At 32.9% G+C, this 23,583-nt stretch overlaps 2 protein-coding genes across 4 annotated transcripts in view; one reads left to right on the top strand and one right to left on the bottom strand.

Moving 5' to 3' along the window:
- The first annotated feature begins 887 nt into the window (after window positions 1–887).
- On the top strand, window positions 888–2,476 carry LOC111027950. The gene is made up of 2 exons (XM_022306471.1): window positions 888–2,140; window positions 2,203–2,476. Exons 1-2 carry the CDS (start codon window positions 1,034–1,036, stop codon window positions 2,338–2,340), a joined length of 1,245 nt encoding a protein of 414 aa, XP_022162163.1. The 5' UTR covers window positions 888–1,033; the 3' UTR covers window positions 2,341–2,476.
- Window positions 2,477–3,111: 635 nt separating this feature from the next.
- The window catches only part of LOC111027863 (neuron navigator 2), an 88,538-nt gene continuing 68,066 nt past the window's right edge, over window positions 3,112–23,583 (bottom strand). The window contains exons 26-37 of one of the 3 annotated variants that reach the window (XM_022306335.1): window positions 7,653–7,736; window positions 7,369–7,513; window positions 7,139–7,281; window positions 6,479–6,675; window positions 6,241–6,409; window positions 6,022–6,139; window positions 5,755–5,954; window positions 5,414–5,661; window positions 5,039–5,185; window positions 4,539–4,969; window positions 4,193–4,464; window positions 3,112–3,417 (exon numbers count right to left, since the gene is read on the bottom strand). In XM_022306335.1, coding sequence (XP_022162027.1) covers window positions 3,313–3,417; window positions 4,193–4,464; window positions 4,539–4,969; window positions 5,039–5,185; window positions 5,414–5,661; window positions 5,755–5,954; window positions 6,022–6,139; window positions 6,241–6,409; window positions 6,479–6,675; window positions 7,139–7,281; window positions 7,369–7,513; window positions 7,653–7,736 — 2,259 coding nt within the window. In that variant the 3' untranslated portion in view covers window positions 3,112–3,312. The remainder of the gene's footprint in view (window positions 3,418–4,192; window positions 4,465–4,538; window positions 4,970–5,038; window positions 5,186–5,413; window positions 5,662–5,754; window positions 5,955–6,021; window positions 6,140–6,240; window positions 6,410–6,478; window positions 6,676–7,138; window positions 7,282–7,368; window positions 7,514–7,652; window positions 7,737–23,583) is intronic. The other 2 variants (XM_022306343.1, XM_022306353.1) reach the window with 2 other exon arrangements.

Genomic DNA, 23,583 nt, shown 5'->3' with positions numbered 1-23,583 from the left:
GGTACACGTTTTAAATCATTCAGGAAGAGGACATAATAGTAATCATTTGTATGATTCATTATAAATATATCGTTTACCTATTTAGTTAATACAAATATTTTCATATCAACAAACATCAGAAACTGAGAAACATATAAAATCCTGTTAACATTATTAATAAACAAAAAGTATAGTATTATAGTAAGGGGAAAGTCACCACCATGAGGTACACTGGAGAGTGGAGGACAAATTTGCATGTATAATATAATTATATATAATATGAGTAAAACCGTAAGGGTCAATAATACACCTTACAGTTAGGTAATATAAAATGAAGTTAACTATCGTCTATCACAAACTCGAAATATATTATTTTCTTTAAGCATACAGATACAATTGAAAAACCCTCAATTTAATTGGGTTTAGATTTCTTATTCTATTAAGATTTAGGCAGTAAAGGTACCTTTTTTCCTCTTGTCACATCGCTACAAAGGGGACTGAACTGTTAGAAAATTACTTGGATCAATATAATATGAAAATATATTGGAAATATTGTTGATACCTAACTAAAATATTAATTCAATAAATATCTGTGTTACTTAAACAAATTTAAATTATTGTAGATTGATATAAATTTTACCTATGTTTTTAGATGTTTCTTAAATGCTTACAAAAAATACAAGCCTTATTATCCTGTAAGGTATCCAAAAAAAACTCCTTTATTATGCAATGTTGTGCGTAACCCAACAGTAATAAATCCTAGTGAGTACTTCTACTTAATTTTATTTTTATTCATTATTGAGTAGTAACTAGTAACTTGGTTACTAAGTCACAAGGGCTCAAGTAAGATAAATTATTTATCTATTTAGGTTCAAAATGTAAAAATAAAACTTCAACATCATCTTTAGTGTACCTGAAATTAATTTGTAGTACTCCAAACATAAAAAAAGTACACAATTTTGAAATTACTCCATTATTAAGTCCAATAAAAACACAAATTCAAGAAGAAAGTTATAATTTGCTAATTGATTCATATAATGATGGAGATGGTATAATGAATAAACGAAACATAGAAAAAAATAATATTTTTCCATATAACAAACAAAGAGCGTTATTACCAAGAAAATTAGAACTCAGCGGTTTTGAAATTTTGAACACTACACAACAAATATTATCTAGTGTACAAAGTGAAGACACACAAAAACTGAATTATTCAAACAATGTACAGAGTGATGTATATTTTATTAGCAGGGATCCTAAACATTTTCAATACAATAATTATATTTCAAAATCAAACATGAGTAGTTGTGAAGTAAGCAACATTGCTAGTGAAGAATCATATGACAGGAAAGAAATTAAAATTAACAATACAAATACAACTTCAGTTTATTTTGAAGACTATTTGAAAAAAGTAGAACACCAAGTACCAGATTTAAAGAAACCATCAATACTATTTAAAGAAAAAAGTAGTACGGTAGTAATAAAACAAAGTTTTAGCGGAAAGCTTAAAAAAAATACTTCACTTTTCAAAAAGAATAGGTTAGTAAGAGAATCAAAAACAAGTCCATCAATTAATATAAAAACATCAAATCCAAAACAAACTAAATACAATACCCAGAAATCCACTTCAGAATCATGGACTAGGATAAGTGAAACTTTTAATGAAATTTCATTTTCTGATTTTGATAAGACATCACACACAGAAACAAAAATTAAACATAAACAAAGTAAAAACATACATCATAATGAAATAGAACAAGATTCAAGTTTTGAGTATTATTATACAGGGGAAAAAAATGTGAATAGTTGGAATGTGGAATCACAGAATAATAACAGAGAACAGTCTAGCATCTTAAGTATTAATTCTTCCTCAAAAGTCTCTAATGAACTTAATAATTATGAAGATCGGAAAATATATGAGGGGAGTATGTCTCATTCAAGTTTCCCTACATTTAGTGACACTAGCATTTTTTCATCAAATTCAATATTGGATTCCAATAAACTAGTTTCCATTCAACAGAAATTTATAAGTTGGTCACAAGACAGTTCCAATGCAATTCATTATGAAGAAAACTACACAAAGCAAAAAAATGGCACTGTAATATTTAACAACACACACTCCGAGGAGATACAATTTACATCAAAAGAAAATATAACCATGGTTGGTAGTTGACATTAAACATCATGCATTACAATATAATTAAATCTTCTTTAATTTTGTAGAATTTTTCATCAATAAACACATCAATATCTTCTACAGCAGATACTCTGGAATACATATCAAATTTTAATGTAAGTGTAAAATATATTATAATTTTTTTTTTCAATATTATTTATCTGATTATAAAAAAAAAATTTTAGGACCACTCGGAATAAAAATATAAGACACAGTAATCATGATAGAAAGTATAACGGTCACATTTATAATAGTAGAAACTAGAAAGTATAATTTATTTTTCTTTTATTAACAAATAAAAATTTGTACTACATGATATATATAAAAAAAAAAACATACAATATATTGATACAGAATAATATTGTTTATAAATACAAAAGCAATTTTTAATATTAACAATAACAGTATATTAAGCAAGGTAATTATCTACATTTTTATTTATTAACAAGTAATAATAAGCAAATCAACTATAGTAAGAAAGCACCAGGAAATTTAGTAAACAATTTTATAATTTTTTCTTATCAACTAATAAAGATGTTTTATTTATTATTTTAAAATCTGGAAACAATAAGTTAGCAAATAATCAATACATTAAAAAAATTGTAATCAATACAAAAATTTAGATTGATTTTACATTTTTACAGAGAAAAATTATTGTATTTAAACTGTTACAAAAGTACATTTTCGGACGGTTCAAATAAGATAATATATATAAATAAATAAATAATGTAATATTTTTGAAATATTTTACGAATTGCAATATTTGTTTTAAAAATAATCATGACTGTCTTTGAGCACATTTTATCTGTATTCTGTTAATTATAATATAGTGTAATAAAAGTGAATTTAAAATAACTTAAAAGGCAGTCATTTAGTCTTTTGAAATTAAAATTTATTGTCTGTGCCAAACTGAATAATTAAAAATATAAAAATAAATTAGTTTGTATAAAATGTTGAGCTTAGAAATGTTTTTTTTTTTCATTAATATGAAACAATATACTGCCACGCACCTATTGGGCCATTTAGATTTATTATTATTTGGTAAACATAACGTCATTAGGACTCGATTACCAAAAAGTAATACATTTTGGTAAACACAACTTAAAAACTATAATAAATTATAAAAATCACAAATAAATATATTTTTATGAGTACGTTCATAGTGTTGCCAAAGTTCCATTACTATTAGGCAAGCTCATGTCAGTGTCATTTTGAGGACTAGAGTAATTTGCAGCTTCTCGAAGAGTCATCAACATATTTAACTAAATGTATGGAAAATATACGTATTAGTATAGACTTGAAAAATTGAGAATATAAGCTTAACTGGGACTTTATGCATTTTAATTTTTTAAAAACTCCAAAAAGTCAAGATCCATATTTGACTATTCCTATGATGGAAACTTGTTTAAAATGTGTTTTATACTAATATCTCTATTAAAATAATATTAAAAAATTGAATTGGAAACTATATACAAACATATCATCCACATCCCTATTGCTTCAGTTTTATATTATCGAGAAAATATTAAATAACATTAACTATCAATAATTTACTTTTACTTTAAACTTTTTGAATAAATTTACGATTTTTTAATGTATAATAGTCTAGCTCATTCAGTCTTCACTAGTTCGCACATCTGGTTAATTATTAGGACAATCAATTATTTAAATTAAGTATGTATATTATTTTATATTGTACATATACACATACAAACTATTTATGTTAACATTTATTGATATCTAAATGTATAATATTGATAATTGATAAATAAGTAATATTCTCATAATAAAGGTAAAATACCTTATCCACCTAAATCTCATCTGAGAGCTATTTTAAACATCATTCTATTTAATTCGGAAAGAGTGAGGTCACATCAAGTTTGGATCAGTGAGACTCTGTACTATATTTTAAATGTAATTAATATTAAGAACACTTATATTATATGTGCACAATATGTAGAAGAAATGGAATGATTATTGATTTCAAGCGCATAAAGTCCCTACCCTGATTACAGATAATCAATTCATCAACTATACCAATGGATCGTTATCCTGTTCTATGTCGTAGCCAACATCTTCTGGTCGTATTCTAATGAACGATTCTATGGTTTTATGCACTGCATTAGACCAAGGATATGACTGAATGACAAATGAAGCTGGATCTTTCCAAGCTGCTCTTTTTCCATACAATCTAATGCCTTCGCGAATCATGTCCATTACATACGGAACCAAAGAATAGTTCCATAAATCTGAAAACCACATTTGAGATGCTTCTAAGTCCATTGGACACGAAACAAACAAAATAGGTCCTAGAACATGAAGAAAAATTAGAAACAAGTACATTAATTTTAAAAATAATAAAATCTATGCTTGTGTAAATCACCTAATGTAACTTCAGACGAACTATGGGTCTCAAGCAACTGATTCAAATGATTTCTAATTTCAGGGATCCATTCTACAATACGTTTTAGCTGAGCATTTCTTTGGCCAAGTCGACATTCATGTTCTACAAGTTTACGCCTCAAATTACGACCAAGAAATCCTTTCATTGGTTCCATGTGGTTGGCACAAAGCACCCATCTGAAGTTGTGATGTAGTTGAAGACTAGTTGTTGAACATGTTGACTGATTAATAGTTCCTATTATATACGGACATTTTGGACTTTGAAAACCATTGAACACATCTGGTAAAGACAACGCTTTATGTAAATTGTCTAAGATCACAACACACGGAATTTGGGAAGAGTCACTATCAGCTTGATCAGATATTTTGGATAAATATTGTTGCAAATCTTTATTATTTTTCTCATCAACGCTAGAACATTATTTTAATTAGTTTTAAACGTTGTATAAAATATTGCAAATCTAACACTTTAGTACTAACCTAAAAGTAACTATAGTTGAAGAATTGCATTCTTTTCCCATTTTCATTACTAGAAACTCGGAAAGTTTATTCGATAAATAAGACTTGCCAGTACCGCTAGGTCCACATAATATAATTCTGTGATGTTCACTTAATAATGAAACATATCTAAAAAAATAAAGAAAAATACAAAATTATTTTACTATTTTTTAAGTGTTTACAAATTAGCAAAATACTTATATAAATAAAGTTTTTTTTAAATTCCAATAATTAACACTAAAACATAGTATGACATATTATGTTGTGTTTAGTAAATGGATAAAGAAAAGTTTCTTTTTATGTAAGTATTCTTGAAAAATATGTTGAATATATTATTCAGTTAAATACAACTAGTACCTTTGGAGAATACTTTTTGGTATGAGGGTATCAAACGCTAGAGCGTCTAAACTTCCTGAATGCATGGCACCTTTGAGACAAATAGAGATATTTGAACCATTAGTCATACATTCGTATGGGGACTTATCAGGAGGCTTATATTCTTTTGTATTTGATATATATCGTGTTATATCATCAACATGGTAACTCCATATTGAGTCTACACAAAGTCCCAATTTGGTCATCGGATCAATACGTTCCACATAATCCTTAAAAGAGTTAAAATTTTCAAAGTTTAAAATATTGTTCAAGAATTTAAGAAAGGATAATACTATTATTTTTAGTAAAAATAAGATTCTTACTTTGAATCCTTTAACGACAAGGTGGTCAACCATATCCCATTTTGATTTTGGTGAAATAGGTAATGCAGATATTATGCATGTTTTAGTCTTATTTTCTTTATACTTATTGTAACTACCATGACTACCAAGGAACACGTTAAGTTGGACTAACATAGCGTCTGAATCTAATGAGGGTAATAATGCTTCTGTCCCTTCATCACCTAAAAAAAACAACACATTTAATGTTAAAAAACATAAGTTTTATATATTTATTGATGAAAAATTTACTTTGAGTGTGATTTGATACTGGTGGAGACTGTAGAGAACTACAACTAGACTGAAGGGATTGATTGGTTACAATTTTTTGTAGTCTTTCATTGTCTTGCTTCAAGTTCAACATTTCATCCTGTAAAAATTATTTCAATATTAAAAAAAAACACGCAAGAGAAATATGAAAACAATATTAAGATATATTATTATAGTTATCACTTATAAGTTATAACATACCCTCATTTTAATCACAGTGTCCTTTAAGGATTCAAGTTGGTGGGCTGAACTTAGAGCTTCTAATCTAATGTCTGTAAGAACGAGATCTTTTTCTCTGAGCTGTTTTCTCAGTTGCTCCACCATTTCTGGACTTGAGTCGTGTTCTGCTCTATCGCAATCGTACAAACTCCTAGAAATGATGATAAAATAAACACAATAAGTAAAAAAATTGACCAAACACAAAATTTAAAGCACGCACGTCGTTGACGAATGGCTGTTCTTGAAACCCAATCCGTTTGAATGTGGAGTGTTGAGCATCGGCGACGATGGTGCAGACATGTCAGATAGGAAAGCACTCTGATGGTTTCGAGCGATGTGAGCTTCTTCGGCATCCGACAATGAGTTACTGCGATTCTTTTTGGATCGAGAGAACGCCTTGCTAAAAGAGCTGCGCAGCTATAATTTCCAATTGAAAAATTAGTTATTACAAATTATTTTATGCGCCCGTTGCCGTTAATTTTCGCAGTTCTAAATCGAACGGTGTCAAAACAAGACAGAAAAACGAATCTCGAAAAAAATTGAACATAGGTCCATTTAAGATATAAAAATATATACACATAATATGTAACATGTTACAGTGTTATGAAACTTCTTTTTTGAAAGGATCTCGTTCGGTTCCACGTTAATTTAAAAAAATAAGAACTCGTTCCAGAGATCCTTGTTCGAAAAAGAAACTCTCGCCAAATCCAGTTGCTCTTACAAAAATAACTCGTTCCCGGAATCTTTTTCTTTTGGAACGAGCACCTTCTCAACACTGAATAATATTAAAGTTACAAAAAAAGAAAGGACGGGGCGGGGTGTCAGGTTTTTCTTTCTTTCTTTTAACACCAATCATCGATTAAAAATCTAGTCATCATACGGATATGTTTGGTCGTACCCATCCTCTTTTCTTCTTCTTGTCGGCCTCGGACTGCTGTGCCGAACTGGACGCGCTGCACGCCGACGACAGTGAATTCAAACTCGAAACCGAATCTGTCGACAGTTGACGTGAAATGTTATTACCTAAAGACGACAGACGGCGATGTTAGACGAAACTGATCAAATTTGTAGGTTCGGCGAGGATCACCGATAGAACAAGACGTAATTTACCAGTGCTAGAATCGGCGACGGAATTGATCGTGTGCCGCCTTTGGTGGTTGTTACTGCCGCCGCCGTTCGCGAGGTTCCCCGAATCGGGGGCGCCCTGTTTCCTCAACATCTCGACCGTTTGACGCAGTTCATGCAGCTCGTGATCCTGAGCGGAAATAAGCAGACGGTCCGACGATTAATGATGGTTAATAATGGACGCGTTTTTTTTGTGTTTTAATAATATATCGTTCGAAATTTACATATTTTATCGTGAGTGTTAAAAATTAGTGAAATACAGTATTTACCTTTTTCTCGGCCGTGGCGGTCAACTGTTGCAGCCTCTGCGTCATGTTCGATAAAGACTGCTCGAACGCAGACACCACGTGCGCCTAGAACAAAAACAAATAATAATGATTAGGGTTCATAGATAGAAGTCCGAAAATGTCACAATGCATTTATATGAGCGCAGACACGATTACGACTTGAGACAATAATACACCCCTCTGTGGTAATTACCGGTGAGAATACGAATATTACACAAGTTTGACGAATATTATACAACGGGTTGTACACCTTTTTTGCTTAGATAATTATTGAGCTTGTCCGAGTATTAAGAATTTGAAAGTTGATTAACGTGCATCAAAATCCATACGCAATTAGGCAATTTCAACGGATACTAATTTCATACGTTCATACCAGGAATATCTCAATTAGTCGAGGTTCATACAACATTGTACCCATATGGCCATATCGCAAGTAATTATTCCGTGTATCAATTATCGATAATAAAATACGTAGTAAGGGTAGGTAGATAGGTTTAGAGTCATTTATTTTCATCTAAAAGCTGAATATAAATACAATGTTTGTAGACAGTAGATTATGACTGTACCTGTAGTTAAAATAACATAAGCGATAGGTAAACAATAACATACTATACACGTAAATATTAGTACCCATAATATTATTATTAAATTATATATATTATGTTTTATAATAATGCACGTTTGTTGTATTATAATTATACAGTTAATCACAAGAATAAATCAAAAATAATTCGGTACTAATAATACTTAAATTCTTTATGAAAATGATATTTTTGTACATTCACCGTTGTACGGTAATATCTAGACGTCTAGACTTCTACGTATAATCATTCGTAGCAATTGCATTCGAAATCGTCGTCTAGCCGAAAACAACGATCGATGATGGGTTTTTGATGTTTATTCGCTCTAGTTGCATTTAGTTTTGACGAGAACTATTACTGCGCATCGACGATGATGATGATGATGATGATTTTATTTTATTTTTGTCGAATTTATAGGATGAGTAATTCAAAAAACAATATATAGGTCAGAAAATACAATAATAATATTATATTATTTTATTTCACATTGAATACTGCAGCAGCAAGAGGTACCGCAAGGAAAACGAATAAATTGTCGTTCGCCTTCGTACCCAACCTCAGTTGGCGGATTACCAGTCAACAGATATTAATTATTACCGGTCATTACCGGTTGATTTCATTCATATTTCATACAGACTTATCTGCGATTCGATCAAATCGTAATACCCCCAAGATCTCCATGTTTCAAGTATCAATACTACTCTCTGGACAAAGGCCCGGACAGACCACAGTCCACAGTTTACGTTGAGTTGACAACTTTTGTCCAGTTACTATTATACGTCACGCACAATATGATAATGATGATCGTATAATCCGTCAATATCGAACAGAATCACAACGGTGAACGTCTTGTATTTCGTATGATAAAAAAACGTTATGATTATTGTTATTCCGACGTTTGGCCTGATAATAAAAAGCATCGCGAACAAACAATTAATGCGATAAAATAAATAAATAAACAATCAAAAGCAAATTATTCGAATTCAGGCCAATAAAATACATTGCCGCATCTGGGAGACTTCGGTTCTGTATGCATTGTGTTCAAGTTGTTCACACAAATATTGTTGCACACTTGCACCGCGCACAGAGCGATTGCGGAGTCGAACAATATCATTTTTAGATTATACAGAAAGATAGACAGTGTGTTGTTCGTCGGTTTTTATGTAAATATTATGCGAAATGAGTAATAACCGATAATATTGCAATGTGGAATTGATTTGATTGACTAACATAATAAAAATAAAACTCAAAATTTGAGTTCACCACTGGTACTCGGTATATTTTACTGTTCAGATGGCCCACAGTCGTGGTCGTTAGTGTAGATTATAATCATTTATTTATAAATTATAGAATGTATGGAAGTAGGTATTACGTTGCTTTTTCGTCGGAATCATTATTAATTACATAATTATATATACATATAATAATATTGTACAATCAAACAAATTCATCATCCGTAGCTGTTCAACGTTTTAATTATAATATATATTTCCATAGTATACAAGACGCGCTATACATATACAGACATACAGTATCATACTATAATACACGATGACGATGAGGATATAGGTTTCTAGGGACGGCGGGGCTCGGGCACGAAGACACTAGGCTCAACTGTGTGTTTCACTTCTTTCTACCATCAAGTATTAGAGAGTATATTATATCATTAGTATAATGTCTAATAAAATAGTAACGATCCTTTTCTCGTCCGTTTTATACTAAATATCAGACCTATCTTCAAATCTCGAACACCGCCGCAGAGCGGAACACTTGAAGCGCTTCTATTTTTAAAGCACTACTCTCGACGGCTGCAGCGTTCACGTATGAAATAATAATTTATGGGTACATAATACTTATAACAATACTGTATATAACATGAGGTACTGCACTGCTATAGTTTATAATAATAATATCATAATCGTAAGACGAAAATGTTTTGTATAATACACCAAATATTTTATCAAATACCATACCGAGTATTAGTGAGTAATTAGATTTTGGTTTGTTAGCGTGGAAATATTTCCGTCTTGGGGTGGCAATGTTGTCGGTGGGGTCGGTGGTATATATATTATTATGTAGAGCGAGACTCGGCCGTTCCTGGTAAAATTATTAATATACTGTAATTACCGTATAATATTATGTAATGAACTTGCGGACGATGATATTGTGTTCTATGCTTTTATCATAAAAATATAATATTATAATATCCTAATAACATTTCCTATAAGTATATGTAGAGTGTATACATACAACATACATACTATATTATTGTAGTACTGGATTCTGGTGGGAACTGTGCCTCATACTCACACACACACACAACTCACTACGCAGGAAACTATTTCGAAAGAGATACGAAATTTGTCGCAAATCCTCATAATATTATAATATTAGTATAAAATCAAACTGATTCTGCGGTAGCCCGCAGAATGCAGATAACTGCACAACATACGAGACCAATGACTAGCCTATAACGGTAGAACATGTCTAGATTCTCCGGACGTATACGTTTCAATCGAGTGATATTATTGTAATACATACTCCGATTAATGTTCAAAAAAAAAAAAACAGACGAAGTCTGGGGAATACAGAGAAATAACGCAAGATTAGAAAAACATTTTTCCCAGAGTCGGGAAAAGCACTATCAAATCCTAAGTTCAAAATACATGTAAATATTATATTTTATTTTATTTCTATGGGTGTGGAATGGAAAGTACCATCGGACACGGTGAAATATAGTATTATATATATATTATTACGCGGAAATGCGAGCACAAAAATATATAATAGCAATCATAAACATTCCGTCGCAGCACAAGTAGAGTTAGAAGGTAATAGAAAAATATTTTTATTGTTTACTGTAGTGGTCGCTGTCGATCGTTCTGAATCCGAAACAAATCGGAACGACACACCACATACTGTCATCGTAAACATTGCATACACCTGTGACGGACGAAAATCGGCACGGACGGTTTTACAATACGCGTAAACGGGAAAATGGGAAATACATACCTGTGCCTGTATACCTGTATAATATTGTGTGTGTATATAGATCGGTATAGATTTCTAGAGAAGCGTTTTCACAATAATAATAATAAAAATTATATGCGAATGTAATGTAATCCGATAGAAAAAAAACATAACACAGAGTTTCGACATCCACGAGTCAAAGCAAATACGCACATACCACGCACAACTGTTTTTTGTTTTTTAAACCGCCCACCCGTCACACAATAATTACTACAAGTACACAAACATCGCACATCGAGCAGTAGCGATACGCGTTAAAACAAAAAAAAGGCGACCAGTTTTTACTCTCGCAAAAGTAAAAACGTCGTCACTGCAGTATTATTATTATTTTATGCGTACACACAATAATATCATACTATAAACATACACCATCCGTCCGCAGTGGTATTCCCACACCAATCTGTGGGGTCCCTTTATTTATTATATAAATTATGCTAAAAACATTTCAAAAAATTCCACTCTAATTCTATAGATCGCCCACATCCCCTGATATCTAATATTTCTTCTACTCATCTCCCGTGATAACCCTAGTTTAAAACGAAATTTGCCACGCGACCGACGTCCTATAAACGATCAAAAATATATACATAGGTGTAAATATTATAATCTTACACAATCGAGCTGAAGCAGTCGGTGGACGCCGACCCCTACCATCACAATAATATGCGTCAGGGATATTGATGGACATTTTATTCTCCAAGAAGAATCGTGATCGAACTGAATTCAATTTTAAAAATGCGCTGTCGCCAGTCGAGCGCGGTGCTCTTTGATCCGCTGACCAATTAGAACGCGAGCGCATCCCCGCAGTATGCAGACATTAATTCATTGGCTCACTTCCTTCATCTCTTTGTCACGTGACAACGGCATGGTATGACCTGTTGTATAGGTCGCTGCTATAACGTTCGACTCGCGAGAACCACACCGTTATAATCGACGGCTCCGCATAAGCCGCGCCGTTCTCGATTTTCTTGTAAAAAAAAACCCGGCTGGATAACCACACGACCGACACCTGGACTCTGGAGACTACCGGGCGGAAAGACGGTTACCAAAAACGAGAGTCGATTGATGAAATTACCAGTCTTTATCACATATTATTATATTCGATATGACATGAAGTAGATGAACAGTATAATTATAGTTTGTCACGTTCCGTGAACCCGAGAATAAGCACTAACCGTTCCTGTTCGGATACATCATTTCACTTGCACAACAAATAATAACATTTCGTTCATGATGTCAACGGGAAAGAAAAACAGAAACCGACGACGGCGGCACTATAATAACGTCGATAACCCGGAGCAGATAAATCGTGTTCGGAATTAATATAATATAACATTAGTTCGTAGCGTCCTCCAGTACAATAATATATGATATGGACACGACACTAACAAGTATCAATAATAATAATATTATGATGACGAATGACGATGACTGTTGATCACTACGTTGTTATTATAAAACCACTACTGCAACGGTAAGTACATTAAACAATAAATACCCATAAAAGCTATACATATATCATTATTATTATATAGAGTGAACGCTGATCCGACCGAATGTTACATTATGATATTGCGTGTCTTCGTCAAGCCGCGGAGTTAATCCTCTCTTATTTTCAGCTGCCCACGACTACTTTTTTTTTATTATTAATAATATTCATTACGCGTCCCCGTGCGGCCAATTTCCTGTTTTAACTGTTTAAAAGGCACACGCCACACGCGAGCCGCTGCTGCTACGGATTCAATGTACACGGTATACCTTGTAGTTAATACGCATAAAATATACATAGTTATTAATATAGGTAAAATAATATGTTATCACGCAGATAGGTAAGTGTATATTAACGAATTACGTTATCCTTATCACGTGTACGATCGATCAAAACGAACGAAAAGAGGGTCTAGTTGATTTATACGATGCGATGCGGCGATTTTCGTTTCGAAACGGGGAAAAGTAATAAAGAATGCAGGAATCTACAAAAAAAAAAAACAAAAAAAAAATAGATAAACGCAGGGACACGCGGGTGAAAACTGAAATTTTTTTACCATAATATATTATATGTACGTTTTCGTGTGTCCGATTCATTAATTTTCAACTACGGCTTTCTTATTTTCCAGCACTTTCTCCCCGCACCGGCGTCGATTTTCTCGAGATCAAAATCGTTATCATTAAATAATTACTTCCACCGATGTGGAACGCGCAACGGACATGGACACCCGCCGTCCAGGTAATATTTGCCACCGTGTACATTGTATTACAATTTTAAGATTATGTAAGGAGACGTCTTTGGTGTAGTCGCAGTGACGTACGACGTTAGGCGTGATAGAAAAAAAGTTGTAATTATTACAAAAAATAAGATTATACAAAACGACGATACGATCGATACGTAACAACAATAATAATACACGTCCTGTAGTATATATTATGATATGTATAACAAATACGTTTTCAAAACGATATTTTATGTAACGCGTTTTTTTTTTATTATTATAAACATATTATACACGCACGACTCGCACAATACTCCATAATATAATATTATGACCGCTACGGCCACCACGATGATGTTTGTTGTTGCATTTTATTAATATTTCGTTGGTCTCTCTTATCGATCTTGTATTGAATTATATTTTTATTATATATATGAAGTAGAGGAGCTGTGCACTTAATTTGTATAACGCGTGCTCTTGAAATAATCGTTTGACATGTCTTACGAAAAAAAACTTGAAAAATAAAATGTAAAAGATTTCGTTTTACGATACCATTGTTGTTGTATGATAGACCATTATTATGGTACGGCATTAATGACGTCTAATATTATTATTATTGTATAGGTGAATAAAATAAACGAAATTAGATTTTATCGGAAACATAACACGCAGTACTTACTACTTACCAATATGTGTATACACGTTAGAATTTAATTAAATCGCACAAGGAATCATATTATAAGACATTGTTTTTGTCGATAAGTTCACGATGGAAATACGATAATTTAAAATTGTATAATATAATATTATACAAGACGTATATATCACAGTCTACGAAATAATATTATATAAAATAGTATTGTACAAATTAAAAAAAAAACTGACACGGAAATATGGACTATAGTAATAGTTTTATAACAAACAATCAATCATATCAAACGGGCCCGGAACAAATTTAATAACATTGATTATAGAATAAATAATTCTATAATCAATGTTAATAATAATGGAATATTATTTAACTCACGTCAACGTAAATATGATAGGTTAATATAAGTGATAGGTACGATAAGTGATAACTATTAAAAAGTCGTTCCATTGTTATTGAATAATTTTTGCCCATATACGATCAATACAGTAACAAACGATTAAACAAAGAAATACTAAATAGGTATTAGGTCGGTAGACTCGGTACATATAAGATTGATGCTGAACTTTTAATGGTCGATATTAAAATAATTAAAACTTTCGTCCAACTTATTAACTGAGATAGATTTGTAAATATTTTTAATTTGTAATTTATTATAATTCATAAAAACATGATACACCATATAAATATATTATTATATTAATCACACAGATATAATAATATAGTTTTATGTATCTGGATTAGTCACTGTTCTGATTTAGATAATTTTGTAATTTTTAACGAGTAACTAATTATAAAATTTGATTAGAATTTCAGAAATTAACATAACGTTATTAGCGATTGTTAATTTACAACCATAAATATCACGTTGTTTCAAATTTGAAGGCAATAATAATATATTATGTTATATAAAATATAATCAATTAATTTCAAACCACGATAATATTATTAATGTTGTAAAGAATAGATCAAGTGTCATGTTTGATTTAGTTATTGGCTTATACATAATATACATAATGTACATTACACAGTACACGATATAGTGACTTTTAACTTTATTATTAATTATTTTTTAGTTATAAATTCATTATTTTGATTTTTTTAAGTCACAAAAGCGGCGATTCATCGCGGAATACAAAATTCACCATCCGTGTCATACGTATCTTCTTATTGTACTATATAAATAAATTACTTTAGTTTTAAAGGTAAAATTGAATAATCAGGCAAATCGATTGTTGTTACACGACACTGGCCTATTAGTAGTGTGAAGTGAAGTTTGAATACAATGTTGAAGATTTTAAAAAACCAAAAACGTTAATTTGCCACACTTAAATCATGCACTTCACATAAATGTAAATTTTTTTCCCGATACCCAATACATCACATAACTTTTAAGCAATAACCTATATAATATTATTTTACAATGTATTATAATACTAAAAATGTCAGGTATAATGTAACTACTTATGTGTGACTGGAATAAATTAAATCACAAATTATGTCATTTTCGTGCTTTTTCAAGTTCAGAATAATGAATGAAAAACGATACACGTTTTGCGATTACCAATAATGTAACACTGTGACTGCGGGTACTACTTATAATTAATAATATTAAATATACAGTTTCCTTTATAATAATATTATGTATAACTCTTCAAACAAACGTAGGTAATTTTGTTTATTTCGTATCGTTATAAGTACGTATTTCGAAATCGTTCTATACAGAGACCACTCCTATATACGGGGCGACTATTCAACGCGAACGTATCAGTACATAACATAATGAACAGTTTAAAAAAATTAACCTAATAATAGATATAATATACGGATTAGGTACAAAGTACCTATATTGTTTAAAATCAAAATTTGTTGCTATATAGGACTTAAGTCTTAAAGAAAAAAAAAATAATAATTTGGAACATCCGAAATACGTTGATCAACTTTCAGAAATATTTATAAGGTAGTTGCCATTGATTAAATACATACATTTGTATCATGTTACTGTGAGAAATAAATAATAATACCTGATAGTATTATTTACTGCTGATTCGGTCAATTCGTCGCGGAGGAACTCAAAAATACAATTTATTCTGAATAATGCTGCCAATTTTTGGTATACTGAAGTGGCAATATATCTTGATTTCTTTTTAGGTAGGCACGACAAAATAATAATAATAATAATAATAATAATAATAAATAAAACTAAATAAAAAATAATAAAAAATAATAATTGTAGTTAAAAATGCTGGAGTTTTAATTTTAATTTATGTTTTGAGTATCACCTTAATTATGTACACACTTACAGTATTATAAGATTCCTATATACTTCACTACATCGTAGGTTTACCTAATACATTTTAAAACATTTACACACTAGAATAGAAAAAAAATTGGTAACGATGTGTCCAAAATAACCGTACACAGAAATGATTTGGAATTTATTATTATGATAATGATCGTTTTAAAATGTAGCAAAAAGTGGGAAGATTGGGTATGAATAGAATGTGAATCGCAACAATAGTCATACCTATATATCTCTGTATAACGCGTTCAGAATATAATATAACTGATAATCGATAGATAACATATTATAATGATCCAAGTCCTTTTTATTATAACACCTGACGTCCGACCGTTATAAATTGTAATAAATAAATAATAATACATATAAATAATAATAATAATAATAATAATAATAATAATAGATATTATTATAAGCGAATGATAAATCATTTTCGAATTTTCACCGATCCAAATATTGTTATTGACGTGTACCGCTCGATGCACGTGCGAAGTATCTTATTCGGACAGCATCAATTTATACATTTGCTCGGACGTGTTTATACAATCGCTAGTTATTCTTCCCAATCGAAGCGAACACAATAAACAACATTTAACAAGAATAATAATAAGGCTGATTAATATAACACAATTTCGAATCGTTTAACATTCAACAGATTTGCACAATAACTGACCTACAAATTACCGTACGCAGTAGTCGAGGAGCTAATGAATTGATCGATGATAACACGACACACTTTTTTAGTACCTACACAAGTCTGATACATACAACAATTAATTGTTCATTTTTTAATAATGATAATAAGTGGGCATCATTAACGATGGAAAAATTACCTTTATTCGACCCAATGCGATATTGTATTATTGTACATTATTAATTGTACGGACCGAAACAACGTCGAAACGTGTGCACACATTGTATTAAATTATTATCTAAATATATATTCGACGATTCGTCGTAGCATATTTCTTTCGATGTGCAATATTATAATGAATATTATGAATATTTGATTAAAAAACGGTTATTTCCGACGGTTGAAACGACAATAATTTCGTAGAGTTGCCAATAGTTTACGTCATTGTCAATAATAATTAATAAATAATAATATATAGAGGTATAGTGTATTATACATACAAATACTAAATAATTAATAATTGTACATATTATTATTAGGTGTGATGTAAGTACACGAATAAAGAATAAAAAAATCGATTATAAATGCAATATTTTATAGTGACGTTATCGCGGTCGGTATCTGTCTTTATTACGATTTTGATAGAATGCCAACAAATTTTCATACACAATAAAGTTATACCAGACACGACATATCGCATATTATTATTATACGATGTACCGATCGACCGACCGACCGACCGACAATGACGGCGACCACGCGCAGAGTAGTTGGAACGAGGACGGACTGACAATTGACGGAATACAAAAACATAATAGCGAAATCATTGGCTTTGAAAAAAATAAGAAAAGCAATTTAAATCGTAGGTACAATAAACCCGTGAAAATAATAATAATAATAATGCACACCATTACACGAATGTACGTCACATTATTATATACATCACTCGCAACATTTTTTTATCATTGTGTGCGGAAGGCCCCTATATTATATTATATTATTATGAAAATTGGATTTTCACGCTTTTTACGTGTTCGGTATTTATATATTAACACATTACGTTGCATCATTGATTACTCGTTACTGTAGTATATTTTGTAATCAATGGTCGAACATATAATATGGCGGTGGACGGATGTCCGGCAAAAAAAAAAAAGGATCGAAAATAACAGACGACAGGTGTTGTTGTCCCATACAAACTCGGTCACCGGATTTGACCGCGGGTGGTATAAGGTAAACGGTTATTATCGTGAATTGTGTAGGTACGCAGATCGCCTCTGGAGATTTTGCTAAGAAGACGATCGACGAAATGTTCAAAACGTGTCTGCGCACAAGAAATGACAAAAATGCACTGACCACATCACTATAATGGTACAGAAATAGTTGACCTTGTAGGACCATCGGGTTTCAAAGGCCCTACCACCATCATAATAGACATATTATATGGACCACGCCCCCTCCCCTGCTGTAGGTCACCAAGTGTCATTGTGCCAACACCGTTTAGAGAGAGATAGGGTACATTCAGTGCCTATTGTGATGGTATCTTAAGTGTACTCGTCTTTTTCCAAAAATTTTGGCGCTCTATCTTTATGGCTGCTACCACCTCCGCCGGAATGGCGGGAAACGATATTTCAAAAATGTCAAAATCGAGCGGCGCACCTCATCACCCGTAAAATGATCACAATCGATCACAATGAAAAAAACGAATCAATGTGTACAATACGTTTTTTTTTTTTTTTGGCGAGTTTTATAATTTATTTTTATTTAATTATTTTTCACCTTTTCGGTGTTGTCCGACGCCGCGGATCCAAAGTCGGCACAACTCTTGGGCCTCCGGCGGGTAGCGATTTCCCACCAGGGCACGTCGGACGGCAGAGGAGGCAGCGCGGCGGCCGTCCCAGCGCACGACTTGGGCCTGAGGCCGGCATACAACTGCAGCTGCTCGCCGCCGACGTGCTCGCTGACCGGTTCCAGGTGCAAGCCCACGGCCGCGGTGGCCGGGCGCCGCCGCTTGTGGCCGACGTAATGGTGCGGCCGGCGTACCGTGGCGAAACCGTCGTGCACCGCGGTGGACGCCGGATCCGCGGCCACGGCGGTACGGCCGATCGTGTTGTGGTGGTGGTGACTGTTCCGATGTTGGTACATCATCGCTGTCCACTCGTTAGCGCACGGCTTAATGGTTACTACGATGCGACTGTCGGGTACGACGACGACAGCGGCACTAATCACTGACTGATAATATTACGACGCCGCTACGGAACGGTAGACGTGCTCGCGCCGGCCGGCCGGACAGTGGACTGAAGCGACGACTACGCGGCGTGCGACTACGGCCGTGCGCGGCACGAGGCGCCGCGCACGCTGCCTAACGAGTAACGACTCGCGGCGACGGATGGCGCGGAACCCTTAACCGAGACAACCACGACCCCAGTTGTTGTTGTTGTTGTTTTGAATTATTATTTTTAATCACAAATACCTATTATCGTACACTGGACAATAATTTGTCTAGGGAACATAATAATATACAATATTATACACAAAATATTGTAATGCGTTTATTATATTTGTTATTCGTTTTTTGATTGAGTTTTAGGAGAGACAACAACAATTTCAAGACTAAGACACAAACGCATAGATACACTTGAAATTTGAAGTCTTCAGCCTACAGGTACCCCCCCCCCCACAAGTGTACGTAAAGCAGGCTCTGATTTACTATGCACTTTTGTAAGTAAGTCGGAATCGCCAACCGAACGCGGCCCACAACGAAACCGACCGAGAATAATCGTCCGAGAGAAGTTCACGATAATAATAATGCACCTATTAGCTGAATAATGACGTGTTTAGAAGAAAAAAAAAACGAAAACAAACTGTAATGAGTAATGACCGTCTATTCGACGAGAGTACACGCGACAATACGTTCTAGTAATGACTGCATTATAATAATAATAATAATAATAATAATAATAACAATGTACACACACGATAGTAATAATAATATGTAAACCAATACGCCGCCGCCGCCTCATCAATTTATCGCGCGCGTGTGATGTGTTTGTTTGTGTGTGATGTGAGGGGGGAGGGGGTCGTCAACTTGTTAATCGTCGGACGAGGATTCCGGTCGTGCGGTTATTCAAAGGGACGGGCCGGATATGGTCGTATGGTATCCGGACTCCAGAGGACGGAGCACATCCGTACAATTCGCGGACAAGTCCGCATAGGTTGGGAAAAAATGCGTAACGACTAACGGCACTGTTAAAAAGGCTGGTCGCTGGTATACCGAATGTCGGTTCCCATTCCGAAAGAGGCGTTTTATCAAGGTAAACCGAATCATTGGTTCCCGTTTAATTCTCACTTTTACAAGCTTTGGAACGTCAAATCTATAAAGTACGCTTGGTTAAAAATGCAGTGCGGTTATGCGTGTTAAATAAATATTATACAATATATAAAATTTCAAATAGTTGATTTGGAGTAAACCCCAGTCATCACTTGGGTATACAAAATAAAAATCATAAAATATGATGTGTACAATTTAAAATTGTCGATTTGTAAATTTGAAGCGAACTCTCTTCAAATATTCAATGTGTGTACGTTTCTCACAAGTGCACTCAAGTCATACAGTTTTCCAAGCATCGGTTATTTCTTTCCCGTTTGCTGGTAAGATCCCTTGCATTATTACTTCGACATTTAATACAACGGCAATATAAAAATGTATCGCCAATTCGTTGTGTATATACTATGGTCTATGGAGTGTGGGTACATTAATATTTTGTACCAACTATACATTCCTCAGGATTCACCATTGCAAAAGAATGCTTAAAAATGAAAATCATAACTATTTAACACAAACGGGAACCGATTCGGCTCAACTAAATGAAATACTTTTTTCAAACGGGAACCGGTTCGGCCAAATGAGAACCGATTCGGTTACTCCCGTTAAAAATGCACTCGAACCAAATAATTACTTCAACGAAATAGACCCCGTACTAATCTATATATGGTCTGCGACTTAAACAATAATATAATGATTTGATCAGTCGAATGTTGCTCATTGTTTTTCAAAGGAGAAATTAGAAAACCTCCCGGCCGATATTGTTCGAGCACAGACAACGCGGCGAACAGGGCACCCCAACTGCAGATAATGCACGACAGAACGATAATTAATAATAATAATTAATGTATTGTTTTTTTGAACGCTTTCTGAACCCTGCAGTATTAATATATCGTTTCCCGGGGCAAATCGTCGACGTAGGCGTTTGAATTAATATTATTTATTGTTCGATTTGTTTCCATATTATAATACATTATGAGTTCTCGGCGTTGTAATCAAGACATTAATGCGATGTAACATCGTAATGCGTATTTTGGCAGTCGAGTTATTGTGTTATGTGATCGCAGCAGCCGACAGTAGTTGCCTATAACTTAATAATTTTATAGGTACGTCGTGGTTTTTTGTTATACCGCAGAAATAGACTTCTAATAGTAACGCTGGACCGGGCCACAAGGAGACATATGTAGAATAGGACAAACAATTGTTTATTTTTTCCATTTTTGTCAGTCAGTTATTTTCGTATAAACGTCGAAACTCGGATAATTATCATACGATAAATTGACGCGAAGAAAGAATCCGCACGGCGGTGCGTGTTTTCGTTTCACGACGCCAGAGAAATGTATCGATTTAAATTATTTGACAGCAAATTAATTCACTTGAAACGATTGTTATCGTTTAAAGTAAGTCGCATTTCACTCGTTTTAATTCTAAAAATAGTGATTTGTACATTATACACTGCATTTGCGGCGAATTGTTGGTAAGTTTAATAGTTTATAATCTATTAAGGAAGGAAATAAGAATAACTGTGGAACAAAATATGATGATCATTTTTCAAGCGTATCTGCGTATCTCAACGTTGACGGATAGAACAACAACAGCGGTTATACTGTTTTCTAAATTTATTGTAATTCGATCGTCTTAATTAATTCCGACTTTGGTTAAACCATTGTTTGCAGTGAACACAACTTCCTTAATAAAAAAAAAAAAAACCGTCTGTCCAATTATCTCAGGAATACCTGCATAACATATATTATAATATAATATAGCGTAAGTCATATCGATGTGTTAACAACCTCAAATCTCAAAACGATGTGTTCGACTCAAAGAGACCAAAAACTATAAACGATAGACAATAAGAAATTAGTAGTACCGCGTATAGGTGTATGAGTGTAATATTATGTCAGTCACGTTTTTCTTCTTCTGAGATTGAGTTTAGAACAGAAGTCGAATATTCCATCAACACTTTACACAATGCACTAGCACAATATACTATATGGGGGGGGGGGAAATAATAGCTTCATTATACTATACACACATGCATAAAACACGTTCGTATTATTATATAAACACCTGGCTATATCTGGTGAGTTAATAAATAACGTTTGAACCTTCACGGTCTGTCCATCATGAGCCAAAACAAGTCTAATTAGATGGAAAAGCATTTGCGTAATTATATAAGGTTTATGCCTCGAGGGGAAAATTCGAACATTAATCTACTTTTTTTACGTATCTACCGATAGTGATGCTCTGCTAGAGTAAATAATATTATAATTTTAGATATCTGGCTAACATAAAGAACTATCTAAAAAGTTGAGGCAATCTGCTTTTACGGTTATAGCATAATATTATAGCAGTATTCGAGTATAGAACAGTAATTAATAAACGAATTTAAATATTGTAGTTAAGTTAATCCAACCTGTTTATTGTATAATATCGTATCTGCTTGAGAAAAAATATCATATTCGTCGTATTTTATGTTTAACGGGTAAATAAATAATCAGGATTAACTTGAAAATAAAAAAATAATTTAAATAAATTGTTTTCGATAACTTATTCATAATAAGGATACCTACACGCTGCAAAACGCGTATATAACTGTCAACTGTGTATAAAACGTATAGTCGTATAGTCGTATAGTAGTACACTTTGAACAATTTTTACGAACTGCAGTTTTTTACTGAAATAGAAACAGTAGGATAAAAATACATACAGCTAAATTCGTAGTAAAATAAAGTCTAGGCAAAGTTAACGAAACAATATTAATTTGAAAATCTTATACCTATATATTATATAGAAATTAATCAACATTTTTATTGTACAGCATGACGTAGTGGTCGGCTTGGTGACGTGGAAATTGCCACCTGGGTCGATGCGAATTGGGGCCAATTTCAAAAATAGCAGAATGGTAATAACTGTAATGACTACATAGACAATTGGACCAGTGACTTCTGGCTGTACTGCGCGAAAAAATGTTTGACGTAGTTATCGAATACGTTTGTACATAATATAGGTTTGTGCATTTATGGGTAACTTGGTACGTATATCCATACCTACCTGTTGCCCATAATATTAGTGTTGAAAATTAGTAACTCTATACCTACATTTGTAGATTGTGGAGTAAACGTTGATAAAATAATAACGAAAGCATAATGTATTATAATATGGTTCCATACATCATGGAT

The sequence above is a fragment of the Myzus persicae genome, unplaced genomic scaffold (genome assembly GCF_001856785.1).
Source record: "Myzus persicae strain clone G006 unplaced genomic scaffold, MPER_G0061.0, whole genome shotgun sequence".
Lineage (NCBI taxonomy): Eukaryota > Metazoa > Arthropoda > Insecta > Hemiptera > Aphididae > Myzus > Myzus persicae.
Note: the sequence above shows the minus strand (reverse complement) of the source record. Positions and strands in the feature narration are given on the sequence as shown.

Excerpts from the sequence above, each read along its gene's own strand:
- LOC111027950 (XM_022306471.1), top strand. The coding sequence starts at position 1,034 with ATGAATAAACGAAACATAGAAAAAAATAATATTTTTCCATATAACAAA. Across the intron at positions 2,141-2,202 it reads CAAAAGAAAATATAACCATG|AATTTTTCATCAATAAACAC; the intron begins GTTGGTAGTTGA and ends TTAATTTTGTAG.